Below are 22,540 nucleotides of genomic sequence, written 5' to 3'. Positions count from 1 at the left end.
ATGTTTATTGATGTACTGGAGCAACTTAAACACTTCTTGTACTGCACTGCAGTTGGAAAATGTTAGTTCTTTAAAACTTTATGGCATTTTAGCATAACAACGTGTGCAGGAGAAGAATGATTCAACAAAAAAGTGCTAGCAAGCATCTGCACAATATCTATATTGAACAAAAACATCACAAATGTTGTGTAACAGAGATGTTAGCGAGCATATTTTGGAGTTTATCTACAATTTTTGGTAATTAAACACCAGAAAATGACATATATTGACCACCAGAGACGTCTGTATTTGTTGTTGTGGTGTCATAAACGTGTTGATTTCGTCTGGAGTCAAAGTTTAAACTTCTGGTATCACAGTAATCCTAGTTTGATGCTCTAAATGGCCCAGGTGTTTCAATCAGTGGGGTTTACCGTTGAAAATCTATTGGCTGAACAAAACTGAACTCCCTCCATCTTCATGGCTATAATCCACTAATACACTGACTGAAGGCAGTTTGTCTGACTCTGATATATAAATACTGGAGGTGTGGATGATGCATGACAGGGTTGAAATATTTTTTTAATTACTTCATCTCTAAAATACAACATTTTTAAAACTAACTGTTACCGTTTAAAGCTGCGTATTTGCTGTTTCTCTCCATAGTTTCATCCCCACGGAGGTTTCGCTCCAAAGTCCTGAGCCCCACCAAGCTGCACGTATCCTGGAAAGAGCCAAAGGGAGCGTTTGACAGCTACAAGGTCATTTATATAACACAACCAGGTAAGAGCCACAACCTCCCTCAGCCTTACAGTCGTCTTAAAAACACGTTTTCTTCTGTTGAGCATCCAGCCTCTTCTTGTCTGTCTCGTCGTACTTGTATCCCACTTTAGCCCTTAGCCTCTGAATATGTTAACTCATGTTCACAATAGTATTCAAGTAACTTTTTATTTTTGGATGCTTTCACATGAGGGACCTTAGGTCTACTGACCTCAGTCTGGTTTAGTTGATCAGTGGATATGTTACTTGGGCACCATGCTTAGGTCCACTTGAAGATATAGTCTTAAGCGTGATTGATGTGTAGGCTTGCATGGTCGACGTAAGACCTGAATGGGACCATGCGTGGGTACAGGATACTCGTCAGCTGGTAGAGTTGTAAGTGCAATTCTAAATGTTTCCTCTCCTATCATAAACCATGCCATCCATGCAGCATGGGTCCATTTTATCCTCTGATCTGTAGATATAGAAGTAGAAGAAGGGTCACTGTTGGAGTCCCAAAATAACGACACATCCGTAGTAGCAGGATGGACTTCATTCTTCATAGAGCATTAACACATGTTGACAGGAGTGGTTTATATGTCTCTTCTTCTTCTTAAGGTATCTGCTAACTAACTGTGTGCACACTGCCACCTTCTGTATCAGACTGCCAGAAGTTTTTTTTATGAGCCCCCCCGACTCACCGTCATTGGTCGCTCTGATTGGCCCATCATGAATGTGGCAAACAGAACCTTTCTCTGATTACCTGCCCTTCTCAAAGGCTTTGTATGGGAGCTTTTCCATATGAATGTCAGATATATATTCATGCATTGGATATATGAGTTGATCTGGTGTGTCAGGCTAGCTGTTTACTGCTGACCTTATGGTTGACACTTTTGGGATCCTTTATTTCTCAACCCACAGACATTAGGGACAGCTCAGTTACCCCAAAACCAATCACTCTGCCAGAACACGCGGTTCAGTCAGGCATTTCAACAGGCATGCTAGGTAGTAGCCGTCAGTCATATGCTAGGTTTTAACCTGGTCTTGTTAAAACCTGAAGGAAGGATTACGACTTTGATCTGGATGTGGCCATCTGCGTTGTAAATCTGCATGTGTAACATGGTTGAGTTCAGAAAAATGCAGGCTTATTGAGTGAGAAGAAGGATGGATCAAGTCCTACCTAACAGCGTCTGGTCCAGTTCAGTTTGGTTCAGCACAGCACACAATTATTTACATTCTCACTGTCGAGACTGAGCAGATCAGTACTCTCCTATTTTTCTGCGCCCTTCCTTGGTGTACCTGTCTGAGCCGAAAGGGTGGAGCTAAACATATAGCAGGCTAACTACGTAGCAGCCTAACTACGTAGCCTACTGACCATGAAAACCCAACCAGGAACAGGGTCCAGCATGCCAGACTGTTCTGAACCCAGCTGGGCCCCATAGCTTAGTTGTGTGAGCTCTCATGTGGATATTTAGATGTCTGCTGTGGAAATCTTCATTTGAGTGCAGCAGATGTCTGTGGATGTGTTGATGAAAGCTCCTGAGAGTGTTTCCAACTAGTTAAGCCCTCTAAATGTCGGCGTGTAAAAGCTCAGCATGTCCCTGTGGAGTGCAACTCGGGGAAAGAGTCTCGTTGATTGGAATTTATTTTGAAGTAATTGAATTCTCTTCAGGTGCTGTTTCAGGCTGCTTTTGGAGAAGATGATTGACTTTCCCTGAGACATCAATTTCAGCCCTTTATACACACTCAGCTAATTTAAACAATTTAGGTCAATGAGGAAAGTGTAAATATGAATAATCTTTCGATTTCTCTTTGAACAACTATGTAAAAATCATCGGCACCACAAAGTACAGTATGCACTCTAATGCTGAGGTCAGACACCATGACCTTTTAGTCTGTGAGGGGGTCACAGAGCCATCAATTCATGACGCTACTTAACTCACAAACATTTTTAACAGAGGGCCAGGCAGGTTTGCATGTCTTTAGGCACTTGAATGAAATCATCATTTGAAAACAGTTTTTTGTATTTACTCAGGTTATCTTTGTCTAATATTAAAATAGAAAATGTTAATTTCAAACATTTAAGTGTGACAAATAAGTGAAAAAGAAACAAGTAAGGTTGTGGTGGGTGGGTATTTATTCACAGCACTGTGAAGCCTGACCTCAGTATTAAATAACCATACTGTTACACCTCTGTAACAATTCATAAAAAGCTGTAACTATGATGAAGGAAGGACTTATTTAAAGGGCTAGTCTGTGTACTTTTTAGCCTGATTTTTAACTGACATTACAGCAGGGGTCCTCAACTATATTTGCACAAGGGCCAGCTTTATTCTTAGCAGACAATTTGGGGGCCGGACTTCAGAGGAGCAAATACAAACATTTTAGTCTAATTAACAAATTGTTGTCAAAATTTTTCTATTTTCTTTTCAGCCTTTAGCTTTGAGATCACCTATACTGCAGCCTGCCACAAGGGGGCAATTGAGATATTTCTGCCACATTTTTCTGGGGCTGATTTGCTGATCATTACCATGTTTGATGCTAAAATGCTGTGTTTTGATTGGTCGGAAATCTTTGCAGAAAACAGATCTTTTGGGCTGATTCTAAAGCCGGTTACACACCGCCGCGTGGCAACTCACCGCCTCCAGTCAGTTTAACGAGGGAAGGGCGGCAGACGGGAAGCAGTTTTAACCGTGGCAGTAGGACCCAGAAGTGGTAGCCGCCCACGTGAACGTGCACAGATTTTACCCTGCCGCTTGGAGTTCAGAGTGTTGAACTCTCTGGCGGCAGCAGCCTGGCAGCAGCCAATCACATCGAAGGAGGGAGAGAAGCCAGAAATAGCCGGCTTTGCGGGTCTAAGCTGGTGTCGGAATATCCTGAGCTCTACAACAAGGCTCTACCGTCATACAAAGACAAGCAGAAGAAAAATTGTAGAACCAACCATTAGCATTACCAAAAACAGATGAAAAAATAAGAAAAAAATGGTTTAGAAAATAAGAAAATAATTATTATAAAAATGACCAAAAAATGAGGAAATAATTGACAAAAAATTATGAAGCAAGAAGAAAAAAATTATGAAAAAAAGAAGAAAAAAATATGAGAAAAAGAAGAAAAAAATTATTTAAAAAAAGAAAAAAATTATGAAAATAATAAGAGAAAAATTATGAAAAAAAATGGCAGCTCTAGCCAAGAATGGCTGATTCACATTTATTTGTATGTATATGTGTGAAAATTGTTCCAATCTCATTTGGTTTTGGTCTGTTTTTACAGCTATTGTTATTTGATAAAGTAAATGGAAGAACATATTTTTTTCTCCTCATATTTTCTGAATTTATAACACTTCTGGGGGCCAGATTTAAAGCTGTGGGGGGCCTGATGTGGCCCTCGGGCCGCCAGGTGATGATCACAGCACCATGTAGGCTTGAACCATCACTGTCGGCCTGTACTGCTGTTGCATCATCTCATCCAAACAACTGGGTTAATCAAATCAACAACGCCCTGCTTTGCTGGGTTTTTATTGCTCCTAGACAATGAGGTTGGTCCCACGTCACAGATTTCCTGTAATAATAGTTCTAAAGTAGAGTTATATAAGAACACACCATAAGGAAGTCTTTGATAGTAATTATACGGGCTATTATTATGTCAGAAAACTGAGGCCCAGTTTTTATAGCACTGGGTGAAAACAGATGAAGTGGAGACGTTTTTATAGTTTGTGGATGTGATGCATAGCCACAGGCCTTTATTTGTGTTGCATTGTCATTATAGTGTTACTCATTCAGAACGTTCAGAGGGAGGCTTTTACTGAAAGTAAAGAAGGTCACCACAGTCATTATTTTGTTCTTTTAGGATGGTTTTACTTCTGTGTAGTGGGAGTGACATGAAACCAGAAATTTACACTTTGATATGATTCCATGGAAAATAAGAGACCCCAGTCCACCTTTGAACAGTGTTAGAGTCACTGAATAAGGTCGCAGTATTACCTGACTTGGCCCAGACCTGGAAGAAGCATTCCTTTGTTATTTGTTGATGATGAAGAATATGCTGTTTTTAGTTTGCTATCAGCTTAACTGTTAAATCATGTTGCCTTATCTGGAGATTTATATGACTTTTTAGACTGTAGGTTGTTTCCTCCTCACTTTTTCCCTTTAATCCTTGATAGTTTTCCCAGCAGAGTGCAGAGAGATGTTTTACTGCAGTAGGAGAAGCAGCAGCCGGATGTACGTCTGTAAAAACCGTCCTTTGTTCTTCTTACTCTGACAGAAAGCTTCAAGACTTCATTTGTTAAAGAGCGGTAATTATAGCTCAGTTTAAAGGTCCCCGGGTAGAGCCCTGCAGGGGTTTCTCTGTGGGACTGGTGAGGTTTAATTAAACTTTTATTTAGCCTCACTCGTTCAGGACATCCACACCCAGACTAAACAAGAGGGAGGAGATTTTTTTACGTGGAGTTTATGGGACCCACTAGTATTGGTAGTACTGATATTATCAAACCATTTTCAAACATTAAAGCTTATGTGGAGGAGCTACAGGAGGACTCTGGTGAACAAAGGTGCACGTTTCCTGTCATACTGTAAAACAAATTCAGCTGTATCCTAGAGTGTGCCCAGGGAATGATCTTTTCTCTCATTTAATATTTTTTGTTGCCGTTTATTGGCAAGGATCAGGAAATCTAACATGTTTGATACAGGAAATGGAATATGTTTGAAGAGAACACCTCAACTGTGATTTTATACCCTTAAAATTAGGAAAATGTAGGCCTGTAGTATCAGGCCTCACAATAACAGCAGAGGAAATCATTAAACAAATGATGTTGCACCCAAGTAGACAACATGTTTCATTAAATCATAGTTCATCCACAAGCAAACATGAATAGAGCATATTTTATCAGTCTATATCAAATTAGCACTGGCTGTAAACTCCAGCGTACCTGCCTAGGATGGCGGTTCCCCGTTCATCTGTTTACAGTACGGTGTAGAGCAGTGATACCTAACATGTGGCTCTTTTATGTCTTAATATTATTCCACATGAAAACCTTTAAAAGGGGAAACTTTGTGCCATTTCCACCATTTTTGCCACTTTTCGCCCATTTAAGCTATGTTTTGCCATTAAACACCCCTTATTTCTATTTTTTGCTCATTTTACCACTTCTTTTTGACACTTTTTACCCATTTCTGCCACTTTTTGACGATTTAAGCTACCTTTTGCCATTAAAACCCCCTTTTTTTCCTATTTTATGCCCATTTTCGCAGCTTCTTTTGACACTTTTATCCCATTTTTGCCCCCCCCCTTTTTTTTTTTTACCATTTTTTGCCACTTTTTGTCCAAATAAGCTGCTTTTTGCCATTAAATACCACTTGTTTCCTTTTTTTTAACCAAATTTTTGTCACTTTTATGCCCATTTTGGCCCTTTTTCACAATTTTTGTTGGCACATTTTGCCCATTTAAACTGCCTTTTGCCATTACATACCACTTGTTTCATTTTTTTTGCCTATTTTTGCCAGTCTTGACTGCTTTTTGCCCATTTTTGTCACTTTTCACTCATTTTTTTGCCTTGGTTTTTGCCACTTTTGGACCATTTTTTGCTACCTGTAACTCATTTTTTGTCACTTCTCACCCATTTTTGCCACATTTTGACCATTTTTGCCACCTGTAACTTTTTTAGCCACTTTTTACCACTTAGATTGTAGCTCATGCAAAAGTATTTTCAAGGATTTGGCTCTGTGGTCGAGCAGGGTTGAGTTACGCTGGTGTAGGGCCAAAAATTGAAGCTGGAGTAAGGTATAGATGTGGTGAGTAAGACACCTGAGGGCAGCATCAGGCAGGAGGATTGACAGAACCCCAGTCATGCTCTTGAAGTCTCTGCACATAACCAAGGGCATGAGAAAACAACTTTTAAACAAATAACAAAGTCCAAACCTTTGGAGCGTAGTAAAGGGAGGATGTAATGAGTGAGCATGGCCTAGGGTACCGCTGGAAGGGTAGAAGGGCTACCATGAGCCCAAGGGCTCCAAATTTGCTGGTGGTCTATTACCAGGGAAGTGCCCCCCCCCCCCCCGGGCCAGGTAAATCTGTTAAACTGGGGGAAAAACATGTAGTGATGAAAATGTAGAAATTTTCTGATGAGAACTGCAGCGTACAGGTCCATTTAGAGCTTTTAAGTACTAACTTTCATCTGTTCATCCCTTATGCCTGTCACCAGCTTCCTGCCCCCCATCAGGCATTCAGGGGAGAGTGTTTTTTTAATCTGTAAAAAATCCCATAATGGAAATAAATGTAGACGTAAGTCGACACAGCTGAGAGAGGAGTGGTGTCTTCATCTTGACTGCTAGCCGTTTGCTACTGCTAGCTTGTTGAGAAAGTGCAGCTGAGCAGAATCTGTCACCAGACGTGGGATGAATTTCAAAATAAAAGCATAGCTTAGAGGTGATGGTGTAGATCAATATTAAGGGGAACATTTCAAGCCTTATTTGGTTTTAATCTTGATGATGATGGCTAACAGTCCGGGATATTATTAGGATACTACAGAGGGCCAGTTATAAAAAGGAGTTATGATACAGAAAGGTTGATTTCCCCTCAGACAGGATGGATAAAATCATAGGCTTTAAGTCTGATGGTGTAGATCAATCATTAAACATTTCAAACCTGTAGCTTTGGTATGCTTTGGCCGTCTGTGTGATCGCAGTAATGGAGAAAATGTCAGAGAAGATGCAGCGAGCACAGGCAGACAGCCATCCTCTGACATCTGCAGGGAGCGAATGAATGGAGGGGATGGTGCTGGAATAAAAAGAGGGAGAGACTAGAGAGAGGATGGGGGGTGAAGAAGGAGAAGAAAGAGGGAGAGACTAGAGAGACTAGAGAGAGGATGGGGATGAAGAAGGAGAAGAAAGAGGGAGAGACTAGAGAGACTAGAGAGAGGATGGGGGGTGAAGAAGGAGAAGAAAGAGGGAGAGACTAGAGAGAGGATGGGGATGAAGAAGGAGAAGAAAGAGGGAGAGACTAGAGAGACTAGAGAGAGGATGGGGATGAAGAAGGAGAAGAAAGAGGGAGAGACTAGTGAGACTTGTGGGAGGAGGGGGCTGAAGAAGGAGAAGAAAGAGGGAGAGACTAGAGAGACTAGAGAGAGGATGGGGGGTGAAGAAGGAGAAGAAAGAGGGAGAGACTAGAGAGACTAGAGAGAGGATGGGGATGAAGAAGGAGAAGAAAGAGGGAGAGACTAGAAAGAGGATGGGGATGAAGAAGGAGAAGAAAGAGGGAGAGACTAGAGAGACTAGAGAGAGGATGGAGGGTGAAGAAGGAGAAGAAAGAGGGAGAGACTAGAGAGACTAGAGAGAGGATGGAGGGTGAAGAAGGAGAAGAAAGAGGGAGAGACTAGAGAGACTAGAGAGAGGATGGAGGGTGAAGAAGGAGAAGAAAGAGGGAGAGACTAGAGAGACTAGAGAGACTAGAGAGAGGATGGAGGGTGTAGAAGGAGAAGAAAGAGGGAGAGACTAGAGAGACTAGAGAGAGGATGGAGGGTGTAAGAAGGAGAAGAAAGAGGAGAGACTAGAGAGACTAGAGAGAGGATGGAGGGTGAAGAAGGAGAAGAAAGAGGGAGAGAGACTAGAGAGAGGATGGAGGATGAAGAAGGAGAAGAAAGAGGAGAGACTAGAGATACTAGAGAGAGGAGGGGGGTGCAGAAGGAGAAGAAAGAGGGAGAGACTTGAGATACTAGAGTGAGGATGGGGATGAAGAAGGAGAAGAAAGAGGGAGAGACTAGAGAGACTAGAGAGAGGATGGAGGGTGAAGAAGGAGAAGAAAGAGGGAGACTAGAGAGACTAGAGAGAGGAAGGAGGGTGAAGAAGGAGAAGAAAGAGGTATAGACTAGAGAGACTAGAGAGAGGATGGGGATGAAGAAGGAGAAGAAAGAGGGAGAGACTAGAGAGACTAGAGAGACTAGAGAGAGGATGGAGGGTGAAGAAGGAGAAGAAAGAGGGAGAGACTAGAGAGACTAGAGAGAGGATGGAGGGTGAAGAAGGAGAAGAAAGAGGGAGAGACTAGAGAGACTAGAGAGAGGAAGGAGGGTGTAGAAGGAGAAGAAAGAGGGAGAGACTAGAGAGACTAGAGAGACTAGAGAGAGGATGGAGGGTGCAGAAGGAGAAGAAAGAGGGTGAGACTAGAGAGAGGATGGAGGGTGAAGAAGGAGAAGAAAGAGGGAGAGACTAGAGAGACTAGAGAGACTAGAGAGAGGATGGAGGGTGCAGAAGGAGAAGAAAGAGGGTGAGACTAGAGAGACTAGAGAGAGGATGGAGGGTGAAGAAGGAGAAGAAAGAGGGAGAGACTAGAGAGACTAGAGAGAGGAAGGAGGGTGTAGAAGGAGAAGAAAGAGGGAGAGACTAGAGAGACTAGAGAGAGGATGGAGGGTGTAGAAGGAGAAGAAAGAGGGAGAGACTAGAGAGACTAGAGAGAGGATGGAGGGTGTAGAAGGAGAAGAAAGAGGGAGAGACTAGAGAGACTAGAGAGAGGATGGAGGGTGAAGAAGGAGAAGAAAGAGGGAGAGACTAGAGAGAGGATGGAGGGTGTAGAAGGAGAAGAAAGAGGGAGAGACTAGAGAGACTAGAGAGGGATGGAGGAGAAGAAAGAGGAGAGACTAGAGAGACTAGAGAGAGGATGGAGGGTGAAGAAGGAGTAGAAAGAGGGAGTGAATAGAGAGAGGATGGAGGGTGAAGAAGGAGAAGAAAGAGGGAGAGACTATAGAGACTAGAGAGAGGATGGAGGGTGAAGAAGGAGAAGAAAGAGGGAGAGACTAGAGAGACTAGAGAGACTAGAGAGTGGATGGAGGGTGCAGAAGGAGAAGAAAGAGGGTGAGACTAGAGAGACTAGAGAGAGGATGGGGATGAAGAAGGAGAAGAAAGAGGGAGAGACTATAGAGACTAGAGAGAGGATGGAGGGTGAAGAAGGAGAAGAAAGAGGGAGAGACTAGAGAGACTAGAGAGACTAGAGAGAGGATGGAGGGTGCAGAAGGAGAAGAAAGAGGGTGAGACTAGAGAGACTAGAGAGAGGATGGAGGGTGAAGAAGGAGAAGAAAGAGGGAGAGACTAGAGAGACTAGAGAGAGGAAGGAGGGTGTAGAAGGAGAAGAAAGAGGGAGAGACTAGAGAGACTAGAGAGAGGATGGAGGGTGTAGAAGGAGAAGAAAGAGGGAGAGACTAGAGAGACTAGAGAGAGGATGGAGGGTGAAGAAGGAGAAGAAAGAGGGAGAGACTAGAGAGAGGATGGAGGGTGTAGAAGGAGAAGAAAGAGGGAGAGACTAGAGAGACTAGAGAGAGGATGGAGGGTGAAGAAGGAGAAGAAAGAGGGAGAGACTAGAGAGACTAGAGAGAGGATGGAGGGTGAAGAAGGAGAAGAAAGAGGGAGAGACTAGAGAGAGGATGGAGGGTGAAGAAGGAGAAGAAAGAGGGAGAGACTAGAGAGACTAGAGAGAGGATGGGGATGAAGAAGGAGAAGAAAGAGGGAGAGACTAGAGAGACTAGAGAGAGGATGGAGGGTGAAGAAGGAGAAGAAAGAGGGAGAGACTAGAGAGACTAGAGAGAGGATGGGGATGAAGAAGGAGAAGAAAGAGGGAGAGACTATAGAGACTAGAGAGAGGATGGAGGGTGAAGAAGGAGAAGAGGGAGAGACTAGAGAGACTAGAGAGAGGATGGAGGGTGAAGAAGGAGAAGAAAGAGGGAGAGACTAGAGAGACTAGAGAGAGGATGGAGGGTGAAGAAGGAGAAGAAAGAGGGAGAGACTAGAGAGACTAGAGAGAGGATGGAGGGTGAAGAAGGAGAAGAAAGAGGGAGAGACTAGAGAGACTAGAGAGACTAGAGAGAGGATGGAGGGTGAAGAAGGAGAAGAAAGAGGGAGAGACTAGAGAGACTAGAGAGACTAGAGAGAGGATGGAGGGTGCAGAAGGAGAAGAAAGAGGGAGAGACTAGAGAGACTAGAGAGAGGATGGAGGGTGAAGAAGGAGAAGAAAGAGGGAGAGACTAGAGAGACTAGAGAGAGGATGGAGGGTGAAGAAGGAGAAGAAAGAGGGAGAGACTAGAGACTAGAGAGAGGATGGAGGGTGAAGAAGGAGAAGAAAGAGGGAGAGACTAGAGAGACTAGAGAGACTAGAGAGAGGATGGAGGGTGAAGAAGGAGAAGAAAGAGGGAGAGACTAGAGAGACTAGAGAGAGGATGGAGGGTGAAGAAGGAGAAGAAAGAGGGAGAGACTAGAGAGACTAGAGAGACTAGAGAGAGGATGGAGGGTGCAGAAGGAGAAGAAAGAGGGTGAGACGAGAGAGACTAGAGAGACTAGAGAGAGGATGGAGGGTGCAGAAGGAGAAGAAAGAGGGAGAGACTAGAGAGACTAGAGAGAGGATGGAGGGTGAAAGGAGAAGAAAGAGGAGAGACTAGAGAGACTAGAGAGAGGATGGAGGGTGAAGACGGAGATTCACGAGGGAGAGACTAGAGACTAGAGAGAGGATGGAGGGTGCAGAAGGAGAAGAAAGAGGGTGAGACTAGAGAGACTAGAGAGAGGATGGAGGGTGAAGAAGGAGAAGAAAGAGGGAGAGACTAGAGAGACTAGAGAGAGGATGGAGGGTGAAGAAGGAGAAGAAAGAGGGAGAGACTAGAGAGACTAGAGAGAGGATGGAGGGTGAAGAAGGAGAAGAAAGAGGGAGAGACTAGAGAGACTAGAGAGAGGATGGAGGGTGAAGAAGGAGAAGAAAGAGGGAGAGACTAGAGACTAGAGAGAGGATGGAGGGTGAAGAAGGAGAAGAAAGAGGGAGAGACTAGAGAGACTAGAGAGAGGATGGAGGGTGCAGAAGGAGAAGAAAGAGGGAGACTAGAGAGACTAGAGAGAGGATGGAGGGTGAAGAAGGAGAAGAAAGAGGGAGAGACTAGAGAGACTAGAGAGAGGATGGAGGGTGAAGAAGGAGAAGAAAGAGGGAGAGACTAGAGACTAGAGAGAGGATGGAGGGTGAAGAAGGAGAAGAAAGAGGGAGAGACTAGAGAGACTAGAGAGACTAGAGAGAGGATGGAGGGTGAAGAAGGAGAAGAAAGAGGGAGAGAGGGAGTGAAACGGTAAAGTAAGCAGAGGAAGAACCACAGTCAAAGAACAACAGCAGGTCTCTCTGGTCTTTGCTGAATTCGAAGTATGAAGTTACAGTTCTATTGAACAAAATAAGAGTCCCTCTTCTCTTTTGTCCTAATGTAATGTATTATATAATATAATGTGTAATGTATGTTTATCAGCATGTACTGGACATCCTTACTGCTCTTTAAATATTCTTAGACTTTCTGTTTAGCTTGACATTTTCACCACAAGCATGCTGGCCTCATTTCTCAGACATGCCCACACAGCTTGCTTTGCAACACGTTGCCTTTGGGTAGTGCTTAGTTTTCAAGAAAAGGAGAGAAACGATTTTAAAGTGAGTGAAGAGCAGGGATAGCTGTACGCCTCCTGGGCTGAGTGAGGGAGGAGAATGACGGGGACCATCATCTTTCTGGCTGCAGGCGGTGGGTATCAGCGTGAGTGTAATGAAGTTTAAAAAGCAGCCACTGAGTGAGAGTTAACCTTATTTCAACAGTGGGCAGGGCTGTCAAAGTCTCCTGGAGTAACATCACTTTTACTCTTTTACCCCTAGACCACCCTAGGCTGGTTACCTTCACACACTGTCTAAATAAAATATAGACTGAAACTACTGAAAAGTATGTGAAAACATTACCAATGCCCTGGTGAAGTGTCCAGGAATATGTTTCAAATCAGCAGCAGTTCACCTTTCCTGTCAAATATAAGCTAATTTTTTATGTTTTCAGTTCTTTTCAGTTGTAGATAAAAATCTCTTGTAGGCAACGGCAGAATTGGGAACTAAAAAACTAATCGTGCTGTAGCCAATCATTTTCCCAGAATGGTGTCTGCCCACACACAAAAGTGGGGATTCTAATCAAGATGGTGGCCCACAGGTCAAAGAGCGTGTCCGCCGATGCCCAAGCTTTACCCAAAAAGTCTGTGTGAATCACTCAGAGTGTTTGGAGGACCTGATGTCAACTTTGGTGTAAAGTTTAGGGTGGAGGGGAAACTCCCACTGCTAACAGAGGTACCAGGGGTGACTCTATTTAGGGCCCTATTTAGCACCGACCAAGGGCCGGCGAGGACCCTGGTGGATTTCATTTGTCCAAAGAATTCAGGCGATTCGAGGCCCGTTTTCAGGGCCTCAATATGTGTAAAAAGTCCAGTTTTTTTCTCAAAAATTTTCCCCCGTGAGAAATAACCATCTGGTGGTGGAACGGTGTAAGTCCGTCACACAGTTTTTTCTAGGGGGCGCCAAAAGTGAGATAGGGCCGTGGGTAATACCTACGTGCACGAAAAGCGGTACACATACGTTTCATGATGAGACAAAAAAAAACATTACATAACGACCATCCTCTAAAACGTACAGGAACTGAACTACAGACGCCAAACGGTCAAAATTTGGCATTTTTTGGCCTTTTTTACTGACGGACGCCTTGCGCATTTGAACAAACTCGTCCGAGGGCTTTCATCTGATTGACCTTGAGACCCAAAGTTGTGCTCTTGGTGAGTTTTCACCACAGGGCGGCGACGTTATCGGAGCACAAACTTAAACTTCGTTTTTGTCAATTTTCAGCTGTGAAATTTCACCAATATTGCTTTATAACTTTTTAGTGTTTATTACAATCATCACCAAACAAACATTTTCTGGAGTCTTAGAGTGTGCTGCAGACAACAGGGCTCACTCTGTTTTTTTTTTGTCCAACAAATAGAAGAAAACAAGCTGTTGGCTGTGTGTTTTCTTTATTTGTGTTGGTTTTTTGGTTTACTAATTTTCTTGGACTGTGGTTTGGACACTGAAGGACACTTTAATGAGTGATTTTTACTTTTGTTCAAATCCTTTCTTCATTTGAAATTGCAGAGCTTGTACCTAAGCTGGGCGATATGTCTTAAATATCACATCAGTGTATTTTTCTTGCCTTTGATGGTAACAGTTTTCATAACGGTATTACAAAATTAAAAAGAGATAATGCATTAAAATACAAATTCACTTGTTACAAACCCCCTTTCCCTTAAAACAAGCCTGTGATGGCATACTCTAGTCATGTCTGAGCATAAGAGCACAGAAATAGTTTTACGTTTCATCTCTCTCCTGCTGAATAGTGTTAAGAATGTTTCCTGATGAGGGCGTTCACAATAAAACTTTGATTTGAAGAACTTATCATTGATTTAGCTTAGCTTCAGCTAGCGTACCAGCCAGTTTATGCAGCTACAGTTGACAGCACCTTTCTGACCTCATTTAGCGTTCAGACCTGGAGAATCATCATCTTAAATATTTCAGATTCTGATTTTTGCTGTAATCGAGCAGCTCTACTCTGAAAAAAACAAAAAAAAAACGTTGGCAGTTGAAATACCAGCCTTCCTCCCAGAACGTCCTTATAAACGTGTGATGACATGCAGATGAATCCCATGAAGAGAAAGGTGTACAGAGGTCTTTATTCCTTAGATTCAGCGACTCAAAGCCAACATTAATGTCATATTTTCTGTGTTCAGAAACTTGTTCCTGCTCTAAAAGTGTTTGATAGCATGTTGGTTTTTGTGCTGTCAGCTTTTTTCTGGGAGCAGATGGTGGGAAAGTGTTTTTTTTTTTTTTCATATCAATCAGATTCATATCAAATTGCTGCTTTGATGCTCATTTCTTAAAGATTGTTTATCCCAGCAGGAGCCTCAGCTCTGTCAGTTTCTTGCCTGTTGCTTTTATTATAATAAGAAAAGAACTAAGTCATAAGTGTTTTTCCTTTATAAAAATGTTTAATGAATCTGAGCTCAGACAGTCTCAGTCAATATCTGCTCATATGATCGACACGTTCATGAAAGCCAGGAAACAGGAACCGTGGTTTTTCAGTCAATCTGTCAACGGCCGACTTCTGCCAAACCTTCTGCTGCGACGACAGAAGAGCACATTTGGCAGGATTACACGCTGAATTCTCATCTCTGCTTTGACTGATAGCTCTGATATTATAAACTTACCTTTCTCTTCATGCTCTCAGTTTGAATGTTGGCCCATTTTTTAGTTATTTGTTTTGCCTTCGGTCTGTGCTGCAGTGATGAGCTGCGGTCACCTCAGGCGTTAATAAAGCTAATCTTTCCTCTGCTGCAGGGCTTCTTAATGTTCCCGCTCTTTGCTGGGCAGTCTGAAGTGATGCTATCACTCTCATCTCAGGAGTTTTCATAAACTCTGAAGGAGTTTGAGGCTATTTGAAAACCAAGACAGGTGTGTAAAATAGTGTGTGCTTTCATAATTACAGTCAAAGAAACTGAACATCTGATGGTCAAAGTTAGCGATGTCTGTCACATCAGAGATGAGTGGTTCTGCTGGAGTGTCTTCATCTCAAAGTTCTGCCCCAACTTGTTCAGCAGGCCTTGATCAACATAATTACAGAGAAATGAGGACCTGAAAGTAATCCACTGAAACTCAAATACAACTTTTTTTTTGCTGCAGACTCTTTTACCAGAGACAGAGCTCAGTGGAATAAGGATAGGCCTGCAACAGCAGATCAGTAAAATCATCAAGAAATGGATTCCTGTTAAGTTTAAGGTTGTCAACATTTTCTACGCTTTCATGCCTTTCTGATACCACTGCTTCAAACCTGTGGTTCTTGACTGGTCTAACCTGGAACGACATGAACTACTGGACTGTAGCATCATGGCTCGAACATGACAAAAATAGTAGGAGTGAAGGAGGTCTGAACACTTTCACAAATCACTGAAACTTAAGAGAAGAGATGAGTTTAGCCATCGTTGTTAAAGACTACGTCAGAAAACAGCAGAAAACAGTGGCAGCAACACGACTGCTGCCCAGATGTTCACACTCACTCCCCCATGAATGCATCTCTTCCCCTCTCTCTGTAGCAATCTGATGTTAGCGGATCCTGTTACTCAAAAACTTTCAAATTTGGGTAAAATCTGTAGATAATACTATTAATGTTCGTCTTATGTCAGGTTAGGTTTAGATGTTCTTTTTCAAAGGTGTTAAAGCAGGAAACAATCCTCTCTGATGGGATTTATGTTTAATGTGGAACTACTCAGTTTGAGTTTAGTTGAGAACCACAAACTCAAGCTGATTAGAACGTAAGTTTTAAAAAGGAGACTAGGGCTGAACGATTTGCAAAAATAATCTAATTGTGATTTTTTACCAAATATTGCGATTAAATATGTGATTTTTCTTAGGTTCCTCAGCTTATGTATTTTTCAACAAAGTCAAGCAACAAATCTTTCTATATTATAGCCTACATTCAGCCAGGACACTCACCATGCATTTAACCATTTTATTGCAAAATGGATCTACTATAGTTTTAGTTGGCAGAGAAGGCTCTGCTCAGAAGATGCTCCCTGAGTCGGTCAAGCAGCTGTCTTGACTTTGCAGGGAGCACATGGCTAGAAATCCCCATTTAGATACACACATTTATGACAATGTGTGTTAAAATTTTTCAGAAGCAATTAATCCATAGTAGCGTGAATCTGAATATGTGGGTGCAAAAGGCTCGATGCTATAAAGGAGGCAGCTGGGGTGGAGGAGGTGAAACTGGCTACCAGCTGATCACAACTTGGGGTATGACTTTTGTGAAGTAACACTAAGCTTTGTTCATTTTAGATAGAATGAACCAATTATCTTTGCTCATTTTGCAAATTTGATATCATTTGCTTTATTGAAGGCCATTATCATTTTTATGTCCCTCATTTTGATTAAGGAAAACATAAATAAAACTGAAAAGGAGGATTTTTTTAAACTATTATAAAAACATGGGACACTTGAATGTTTGCATAATGTGCATAAAATCTCTGCCACAGGAAAAATTTGATTTATTAAACTGCTATTTTGACACATGTAAAGTTAAAGAAATATTGCAACTTGTGCGATTTGTAAATTGCAGCAGGCTGTATTGCAATTTAATCAAATTTATGATTAATTGCCCAGCCCTAAAGGAGACAGTGTTTTTTGAATTATTGGTCTATAACTTTGTATTTCTACTGAAGCTCCTCTACAAACTTACATAAATACTGTCCAGACTTCAGGGAAATCTGTGTTGATTGCTCAAAACTTCGTGGAGGACCCTCAGACCCCTGTCTGATTTTATACTGATCTCTGTGCTGTAATAAACCTTGTACTGCTGTGAAACAGTGGTCCAGTTCTCTAACATCTCTATCAAGTTGGCCACTTAGTAGTAGTATTATTCTGATTCATATTAGTTCAGGTGTTTAGAACCAGCTCGGCACACCTGCTAAAATGTATTATGATGAATTTAACCATCCAGCATAAAGACAGAATAGAGGCATCTAATGTGCCAGAAATCATCAAGTTTGGGGATTCTAGACCTGTACCATTTGACATTATGTAAACCAGGGCCAGCTTTTTCTTGACCGAAGCTGTAGGGACCGGACGTTGACATAAACTGAAAACAAATTACTGTTTTTGTCTAAATAAAGTATTATTGTAAAAACGTGATTTCCTTCCAAAATGAATGGAACTTTAAGCTTTTAACAGTGAGTTCAGTCCCTATCACCAGCCAGCCGCAAGGTGGCAATGAGACATTTTACTTACATATTTCTGGAGCCTTCTTGATGCTGTGTCATGATTGGCCAAGAACGGAGGGGGGTATTGCTCTCTCAAAGAGCGTTATGTGGAAAACTGAGGCAACAAATGCAACTTTAATGAAGATAACAATTATAAGTATGTGTTTACCATGCCGAATTACAGAAATGCTAGTGTGCTTCTTTGGCTGATGAGCCACTAACCTGACACACCAGATGGCTGTATCTCACACACCATCTGGAAAACCTTTGATAGACAGCGTTTGGGAAAGGGCAGAGCCTTTGAAAAAAACTTGGAGGGTGATTGAATGAACGTTCTGTCTGTCACAACTTTACAGGCCAATCAGAGCAACGAAACATGTGACATCAATGCCACAACTGAGGTGTCCGTGCGCGGCTACTAAGGAATAAACTCCATATATAAAACTGCATAGCGCGAGCCATGGTGACTGTAGACACGTCAGTACTCGACTTTTGTTGGTTTTGAAAAGAAAACAACTCACTGCTGTTCTTTGTTCTTCTTTTAACGAAGCATGCCATACTCTCTGCCACCTCAAATTTTCTGAATTTGATCATCCTTCGGGGCCAGATGGGAAGCCGTTGGGGGCCTGATGTGGCCCCCGGGCCTCCAGTTGATGATCACTGACGTAAACAGAACCTAAAACCAAAAATTCAGCCCGAGTCTGCTGTACCAAGAAATCTCACATCTTTTGCTGTACTGAAAGTGACATGAATTTGTCTCAGTTCAGGCCTTAAAAATGTCTTATAAAGTCTTAAATTTGATTTTTAGAAGTAGGGATGCACACAGTTAGTCAGTGAAATGGTTAAAATTGTTTATTAGATTAGCCGGCGGTGGGTTTACTAGTCAGTTGAACTAATTACCTCTCATTCTGTCTGAACACAGGCTTGAAATCCCGGTCTATAATGCTCTTTTTAACTGTAATGAACCTCCCGCCACTAGAGACCGCTGTAGCTTCAGTTAACGGCCGCTGTCTTCATCTCTGGCATTTCACCGGATGTAAACATGAGAAGCTCAGTGGTGGCTAAGCTGTTAGCGTATAGTAGGAAGCTTCTAAAGTAGTAAATGGAAATAAAGTGGTGTGTGGGCTGTCGAGGGTTGAACTCACGTATGACTGCTCACCGATGTGAAAACACGTCAAATATCAAAGCACGATATTAATCTGCAAAGAGGAACAAAGGCGGCGGTGCCAGCTTTCAATGCTAGCCACGCTGTAGAGAGTATATCAGGCTAACGTCACACCCCCTGACACTATGACCCTGTGAGGAATTTGACTGTTTTCGAGGGGTTTTCTCCTCTTCGTTAGGAACATCCTTATTTAAAAGTTTGTTGGAACCCCGTCTGTGAATCACATGACCACAGAAAACGCCACAGCTCTTCTTGATCCACAACAGTGCTCTCTCTGTCTGGTAATTGGAAACCTCACAGGGGCAATTAACCCCTCGATGATCGTTCTAGCTTCTCCCTTCATTCTTTCCTGTCTTTGCGGCTCTAGTCGGTCATCTCTCACCTTCCTGTGTACCTGTCTGCGTTTGTTTCTCCATTCTTTGATCTCCATGTTGTTGTTCCAGAGCAGCACAGTTTAAAAGTCGGGTCAGCTTCAGTTCAGTCTACCATTCCCAGCATGGCTGTCCTAAAGATGAATGTTTCTCTCACACAAAGTCGCTACAGTTTGACCTTCACTGGGCGCTGTTCTCCGTCTGTACATGGATGAAAAGAGTCTGCAGGTTCAGTTTCTCCATCAGGAGTAAAAATGTTACTGCTGAGGTTGAGTGTCTTTGTTTGCTCTCTGTGGATCTTTTGTGCTGATGAGACAGGTGTTCACAGTATTAAAATTATGGGAGCATAATTACTCCGATATTTCTGAAGCTTCTCACAGTGATTGTCACATTCAGGGCGGCAGACAATAGAAATGACCTGGAGACAGCTATTTTAAACGCTGTGAGGAACGATGGATGAAGAATAGAAAGACCTTAAAACGCTTCACTTGTTTCAGGTTTTTCATGTTTGTGTATTTGTGCTTTCAAAGCTAAATAAAGCACAAACAAACAGATGAATAATCCATACTTTTGCTGTGGGTGATGTCTCTATTCAGTGCTCAGTGCTTCTGGCAGTCTTTATTCCAATAATTAGGTGAATTAAAAGGAGTTTTCAGTATCAAGCTGTTATCCTCTTTCTTCACCATCTGATTGTTTGTTCTTGACCTTCTCTCTAACAGGTGGAGAGCAGAAGGAAGTGGAGCTTTCCAAACAGGAAGCCAAGCTGGTTATCAACAACTTTGACTCCTCTAAAGAATACAACTTTAAGATATTTGCAGTCAGTGGAGGACGGCAGAGCAAACCTCTACAGGCCAAACATGAAGGTAAGACTCAGATCTTCATCCCGGGGCTTTATGATTAGAATATGTTCAATCCTTGTATTAAAAATCTGATGAGAAAACACACGAACAAAACTCTGACATAGAGGGACTCAACATTCATCATAAAATGTGAATAAAACTGCACATAAATAACTTCATGCTGGCTGAAGCCTGGTTCAGACTGGACAGGTGAGACACGCCTCACCTGTGGAACATCATGAGGATGGAGAGCTCGCCTCGCACATCTCTCAGCAAAAAAAGACAAGAAAAGGACACTCAAGTAGCCATATTTACATTGTTTTAGCATTTATATATGTCCACATCAGTAAAATACAGTCAAAGTATTGGCGCCACTGGATTTTTTTCCAGAAAATACACCATTTCTTCCAGAAATTGTTGCAATTACAAATGTTTTTGATATACACATGTTTATTTCCTTTATGCGCATTGGAACAAAAAAAAATCTGAAGAAAAAATACAAAATGAACATAATTTCACACAAAACTTATAAAATGGTCCAGACAAAATGATCGTCCCCCTTTTAAAACTGTGGGTAAATCATTTTATTTCCAGCATGTGATGCTCATTTAAACTCACCTGTGGCAGTAACAGGTGCTGACAATCTAGAAATCACACCTGAAGCCAGTTAGAATGTCTAAAAGTTGACTCAACCTTTGTGTTGTGTGTCTGTGTGTGTCACACCAAGCATGGAGGAGAGAAAGAAGAGCCCAGAATTGTCTGAGGACTTAAGAAGCAAAATAGTGTAAAAATATGAACAAAAAGACTATCTCCAGAGATCCTGAGATTCCTTTGTCCACTGTGTGTAATATAATCAAAAAGTTTATAACCATGGAGCTGTGGCTAATCTCCCTGGACGTGGACGGAAGAGAAAAACTGACAAAAGAATGCAACACAGGATAGTTGGAATGGTGGATAAACATCCTCAGTCAACTTCCACACAGATTCAGGCTGTCCTGCAGACTCAGGGTGCAAAAGTGTCAGCTGGGACCATACGTGGTCATCTGAATGAGATGAAGCGCTATGGCAGGAGACCCAGGAGAACCCCACTGCTGACAAAGAGACATAAAAAAGCCAGACTGGAGTTTGCAAAAATGTACCTGAGTAAGCCTCAATCCTTCTGGGAGAACATTTAGTGGACAGATGAGACTAAGGTAGAGCTTTTTGGAAAAGCACGCCATTCTACTGTTTACAGAAAACAGAATGAGGCCTACAAAGAAAAGAACACAGTACCTACAGTCAAACATGGAGGAGCTTCAAAGATGTTTTGGGGTTGTTTTGTTGCCTCTGGCACTGGGTGCCTTGACTGTGTGCAAGGAATCACCAAATCTTGATTTTGGGTCGCAATGTAGGGCCTAGTGTCAGAAAGCTGGGTCTGGGTCAGAGGTCATGGGTGTTCCAGCAGGACAATGACCCAAACATACCTCAGAAAGCACCAAGAAATGGTTGGAGACAAAGCTGGAGAGTTCTGAAGTGGCCAGCAATGAGTCCAGATCTAAATCCCATTGAACACCTATGGAGAGATCTCAGAACTGCTGTTGAAGAAGCACCCTTCAAATCTGAGAGACCTGGAGCAGTTTGGAAAAGAAGAGTGGTCAAAAATTCCAGCTGAGAGGTGTAAGAAACTTGTTGATGGTTATAGGAAGTGATTGGTTTCAGTTATTTTTTTCCAAGGGTGTGCAACCAAATATTAAGTTGAGGATGCCAGTCATTTTGTCCGGCCCACTTTTTGAGTTTTGTGTAAAATTATGTCAATTTTGGCTTTTTCTCCTGTTTATTTGTGTTGTTCCAATGCACATAAAGGAAATAAACACGTGTTTCAAAAACATTTGTAATTGCAACAAATTCTGGGAGAAATGGTGTATTTTCTGGAAAAATGTCAGGGGTGCCAATACTTTCATCCATGACTGTATGTTTGAAATGTTTTCCTGATGACCGTGGCAGACACCACAAGCCCAGGCGTACCACTGTAATGAAATATTTCTCTAAACCGTCACTCCTTTAAGCTTTTTGTTAACACTTTGGTAGACTGTCAGCCAGGATAAAAGTGTGACTACACTCCCAGTTTGAGCTTTTAAAGTAAAAGCCAGGTTAAGCATTTCTTTGGAGAAACTTCCTGTGCTTGAACTGAATGCTTTCATTCTGAATTTCTCCCTTTTCAAAAAGGTTTCAGACGGTGATTGGACAAACCTTCTGTCTGTCACATGATGGGCCAATCAGGGTGACCAGACAGAATTAGATTGTGCACATGCTCAGCTCCACCAAAAAGTCTTATGGTGTAGCTCTTTGCTCTTGTTTTAGTAAAGGAATCTGGTTAAAGTCTGATAAAACTGCAGCCGTGGCTTCAGCTGAGCTAATCGCTCCATTGGCAGCCATGCTGACTCATAGTACACTGCTGAAGGAGGCAGCCGAGTGAAAACATCTTTTCTTTCAGGAAAAGCTTGCAGTGTGATAATTTGCTCTTTAATTTACAAAGAAAAGTAGTGCAGTTCTGATCAATCTGCTGCTACGTCAGAGCTACACACTAGCAGAAGCCGTTGCTATCAGCTTTCAGATCTGCTCTTATCTACCGCCTTGTTCTCCTCAAGTGAAGCCGATTGGTCCAAACCGTGTTTGGTGCAGCACAAATGGTGCGGGTTGGAGCTTTTTAAGATGGATTTGCCTGATGACAGACTGGCACATCCATCTGCTCTGCAGGGTTAGTGTTTATGTTTGTAAGCTGTAAAGGTATGCGATATCTGGCTAGTGATGCGACCTGGTCTGCTCGCTCCCATTGGTTGTTGTAGGTACTCAGTCAAACCCAGTCCA

At 42.3% G+C, this 22,540-nt stretch overlaps 1 protein-coding gene across 3 annotated transcripts in view; it reads left to right on the top strand.

The window, feature by feature from the left end:
* The window catches only part of LOC121523988 (collagen alpha-1(XIV) chain-like), a 269,909-nt gene that overhangs the window by 24,860 nt on the left and 222,509 nt on the right, over positions 1 to 22,540 (top strand). For all 3 annotated transcript variants that reach the window (XM_041809125.1, XM_041809124.1, XM_041809126.1), the window contains exons 3-4: positions 643 to 759; positions 19,574 to 19,717. In XM_041809125.1, coding sequence (XP_041665059.1) covers positions 643 to 759; positions 19,574 to 19,717 — 261 coding nt within the window. The remainder of the gene's footprint in view (positions 1 to 642; positions 760 to 19,573; positions 19,718 to 22,540) is intronic.

The sequence above is a fragment of the Cheilinus undulatus genome, linkage group 16 (genome assembly GCF_018320785.1).
Source record: "Cheilinus undulatus linkage group 16, ASM1832078v1, whole genome shotgun sequence".
In the NCBI taxonomy this organism is placed as follows: Eukaryota; Metazoa; Chordata; class Actinopteri; order Labriformes; family Labridae; genus Cheilinus; species Cheilinus undulatus.
The sequence above is the reverse complement of the archived record's forward strand: the minus strand, read 5'-3'. Positions and strand labels throughout refer to the sequence as shown.